At 46.7% G+C, this 4,075-nt stretch overlaps 1 protein-coding gene across 3 annotated transcripts in view; it reads right to left on the bottom strand.

The window, feature by feature from the left end:
* Window positions 1-212: 212 nt before the first annotated feature.
* Window positions 213-4,075, bottom strand: part of LOC124027626 (ATP-binding cassette sub-family C member 9-like) — a gene marked incomplete at both ends in the record, with an annotated part of 38,219 nt that continues 34,356 nt past the window's right edge. For all 3 annotated transcript variants that reach the window (XM_046339996.1, XM_046339995.1, XM_046339994.1), the window contains 4 exon segments: window positions 213-333; window positions 2,744-2,854; window positions 3,094-3,196; window positions 3,957-4,049. In XM_046339996.1, the coding sequence (XP_046195952.1) occupies window positions 213-333; window positions 2,744-2,854; window positions 3,094-3,196; window positions 3,957-4,049 (428 nt within the window).

A 4,075-nucleotide genomic window follows, 5' to 3' on the forward strand; every position in this document is an offset into this window, starting at 1 on the left:
CAGCAGGATTCCATTACTCTGTTCTATTGACTGTGTGTTTCAGCAGGATTCCATTACTCTGTTCTATTGACTGTGTGTTTCAGCAGGATTCCATTACCCTGTTCTATTGACTGTGTGTTAAACCACATCTTGTGTGTGCACTGTCCAGCCTCTGTCACAAGAGACTCCAGGGTATTGGGAAACAGCATTTGGTGTGGGAGTGTTTAGTTTACCCATGGAGCCTTCGTAGTTCTCAGACTCTGTACTCAGGAAGCTGTTGACCTTCTTGACAGCAGCCACCTGGACCTCTAAGTCAGCCAGGTTCCTCACCACCCAGTTCAGGTAGTTGGTCACCTGGGTAACGGGAGGTAAACACAATATATATTTAATCCATGTTCTATGAAGTGTCCTTACTAGGTATAGAAATAATACTATTATTAATAACACTATTAATTATAATAATTGTTATTATTATTATTGTAATAAGTCTGAGTGGGAGTCTTTTTGCCCATTGCCTTGGACAATATGAGGTAAACCAAAGGTATTTAATGGTTGAGAAGAATACATAAAGGCTGATCAGTCAGAAGAGAAGGAGAAGAGTCGTGGAAGGGCCATGCTCTCTGAGGAGTGATAAGCCTACAGAAAACAGTACTGTTACAGTACAAACAAAGATGGATGCTGAGGACAATACAGCTTCTATTGTTTCACATCTACTGGCAGTGGGAGAGGAAGGACTGTCAACAACACTCCTCTCATTAATGTGACTGATGCAGTCCTTCTCTGTACAGTTCCATAAATATTCTACTGAATATGTTGTCTAAACACTTGCTGCCTTGACATCTTGTAAATATAACTGCAATCAGATCCAGGTAAATAAGGGCTTGTTCTTAAAAAGATTCTCATTTGATGAAGTTGATCCTGTATGTTGTTTCTGTTCTGTAGGTATATTCATGTTTGTGTGACATTGGGGAGACGTTGTGTCACGGCTTCCACCGAAGGTAGTTCCTCTCCTTGTTCGGGCGGCGCTCGGCGTCTACATTGGGGAAACGTTGTGTCACGGCTTCCACCGAAGGTAGTTCCTCTCCTTGTTCGGGCGGCGCTCGGCGTCTACATTGGGGAGACGTTGTGTCACGGCTTCCACCGAAGGTAGTTCCTCTCCTTGTTCGGTCGGCGCTCGGCGTCTACATTGGGGAGACGTTGTGTCACGGCTTCCACCGAAGGTAGTTCCTCTCCTTGTTCGGGCGGCGCTCGGCGTCTACATTGGGGAGACGTTGTGTCACGGCTTCCACCGAAGGTAGTTCTTCTCCTTGTTCGGGCGGCGCTCGGCGTCTACATTGGGGAGACGTTGTGTCACGGCTTCCACCGAAGGTAGTTCCTCTCCTTGTTCGGGCGGCGCTCGGCGTCTACATTGGGGAGACGTTGTGTCACGGCTTCCACCGAAGGTAGTTCCTCTCCTTGTTCGGGCGGCGCTCGGCGTCTACATTGGGGAGACGTTGTGTCACGGCTTCCACCGAAGGTAGTTCCTCTCCTTGTTCGGGCGGCGCTCGGCGTCTACATTGGGGAGACGTTGTGTCACGGCTTCCACCGAAGGTAGTTCCTCTCCTTGTTCGGGCGGCGCTCGGCGTCTACATTGGGGAGACGTTGTGTCACGGCTTCCACCGAAGGTAGTTCCTCTCCTTGTTCGGGCGGCGCTCGGCGTCTACATTGGGGAGACGTTGTGTCACGGCTTCCACCGAAGGTAGTTCCTCTCCTTGTTCGGGCGGCGCTCGGCGTCTACTAGTCTTCACCGATCCTTTTTTCCTTTTCTGTTCGTTTTCTCTTTGCTTTTTTCACACCTGGTTTCATTTGCCTTCATTTCTGTGTGTATAATTACCCCTGTTGCCTGCCTAGGTTTGTGCGGGATTATTCGTGTGATGTGGCTCGTTAAGGTTGATGTTGCTCGCTAAGGTTGATGTTGCTCGTTAAGGTTGATGTGGCTCGTTAAGGTTGATGTTGACGTTGCTCGTTAAGGTTGATGTGGCTTGTTAAGGTTGATGTGGCTCGTTAAGGTTGATGTGGCTCGTTAAGGTTGATGTGGCTCGTTAAGGTTGATGTTGCTCGTTAAGGTTGATGTGGCTCGTTAAGGTTGATGTGGCTCGTTAAGGTTGACGTTGCTCGTTAAGGTTGATGTGGCTTGTTAAGATTGATGTGGCTCGTTAAGGTTGATGTGGCTCGTTAAGGTTGATGTTGCTCGTTAAGGTTAATGTGGCTTGTTAAGGTTGATGTGGCTCGTTAAGGTTGATGTTGCTCGTTAAGGTTGATGTGGCTCGTTAAGGTTGATGTGGCTCGTTAAGGTTGATGTGGCTCGTTAAGGTTGATGTTGCTCGTTAAGGTTGATGTTGCTTGTTAAGGTTGATGTGGCTCGTTAAGGTTGATGTTGCTCGTTAAGGTTGATGTGGCTTGTTAAGGTTGATGTGGCTCGTTAAGGTTGATGTGGCTCGTTAAGGTTGATGTTGCTCGTTAAGGTTGATGTTGCTCGTTAAGGTTGTGCCTATTTTGTTTCCACGTATTATACCAAGTGTGTATATATTTAGGAGTGTTGTTTTTCCCTCCTTCCGTGAATAACTGGTTTCTCGGTTGTCGAGGGCGTTTGTTTTTTGTTATTGTTCCTGACCTGTATGTTTGTGGACTTGCCCATTAAATAACACATCTCGGACATCTCTGCTCTCCTGCGCCTGACTCCTTCACCTGCCTCTACACACAGCCGTGTAACACGTTGACTCACTGTAAGCGCGTAGGTCAGGCCTAACCCCACCATGCTAGAGGGAAGGTTCTTGCCAGAGCTCCATATTGAGGCTACTGCTGCTGTTAACACAATGACAGCACCCAGGTAGTCCTGAGAGAGAAAGAGTCAGATAAGATAGTTAGAGGGAGAGAGAGAATTTGAAGTTGTGAATTCAACACAGCATTTAGCTTTAATCTCAAAAAGTAATTTATTCTAATTGTGCAGCTCAGTGTGATAAGAAACCAGGGAGTATTGTGTTGAATACTCAGTAATATACCATTAGTATTACAATAGTCCCATATCTTATTAATAATGTCATGGTTGAATCATGGACATGAATGTTCTCTCACCGTTCTGACCTCCAACCAGCGGTTGGCAGCAGAGAGGAACAGGTAGGCTGTGTTGTTGGTATCTGTCAGCTCCAGCATCTTCTGCTTGAATCGAGATTCATGTCTGAATAACAAATGGAAAATAAATATAGCTAATACCTACCAGATGATTTCCCATGTGACCAGGTTTGAACCCGGCGTCTCTAGACTGTGTTCGTCCGCACGTCTCCAGGTCCCAGTCCTGGTTATGGTTCATAGAACCATCTCCGGTAGACAAACACTGAAGTGGGATTGTTTCAGGACTGGACTATGGTGCCTGATGATGGGAGTTGGACCATGGCTGCTACATAGCTAAGTGACATCTAACATTGAACCAAGAGAGAAAGAGAGAGAAGCCACAGTGCTGCCAAGATGAGGAAGTCTTCAGGGAGGAAGAGGCTGTCTGAGGGGTAGTAACCGTGAGAGCTGTTTAATGTTGAATTACCACGATTCTGGGGAAAAGGAGGAATGTTCGTGAAATGTTTGGAGTGGGATTCATGTCATTCTGGATCAAGAGAAAGATTTGGGTTTGTGATGTCCTCCTTCCTCCATGAATGAATGGTTCTGGATGGGTTGGAAGACTCCTAGATGGGATTCAAGTTGTTCACACTAATATAACATCTACGCAAAGGAATTAACCTCCAGTGTCAACAAATCCACCACTTTGTTTCGAGTTTCGGATCACTAAGTACAGTGTTACTGCCTTCCTAAAACCTATAAGTGCTTCTTGAGTATGTTGTGTAACGATGCTCTGGGCGAAATTTCCACTCTGTCACACGTGTGTGTGCGTGTGTGTGTGTGTGTGTGCCTGTGTGTGTGCCTGTGTGTGTGTATGGTACACTGGCCTGAATGCTCGGATGGTGGTGAGTCCCTCTGCAGTCTCAGAGAAGTGGCAGAGCAGAGGAAGCTGGGTGGAGTCATCTAAGTCCTGAAGGTCCCTGAGAGAGAAAATGAAAAAAGTCTG

Source organism: Oncorhynchus gorbuscha, unplaced genomic scaffold (assembly GCF_021184085.1).
Source record: "Oncorhynchus gorbuscha isolate QuinsamMale2020 ecotype Even-year unplaced genomic scaffold, OgorEven_v1.0 Un_scaffold_3398, whole genome shotgun sequence".
NCBI lineage: Eukaryota > Metazoa > Chordata > Actinopteri > Salmoniformes > Salmonidae > Oncorhynchus > Oncorhynchus gorbuscha.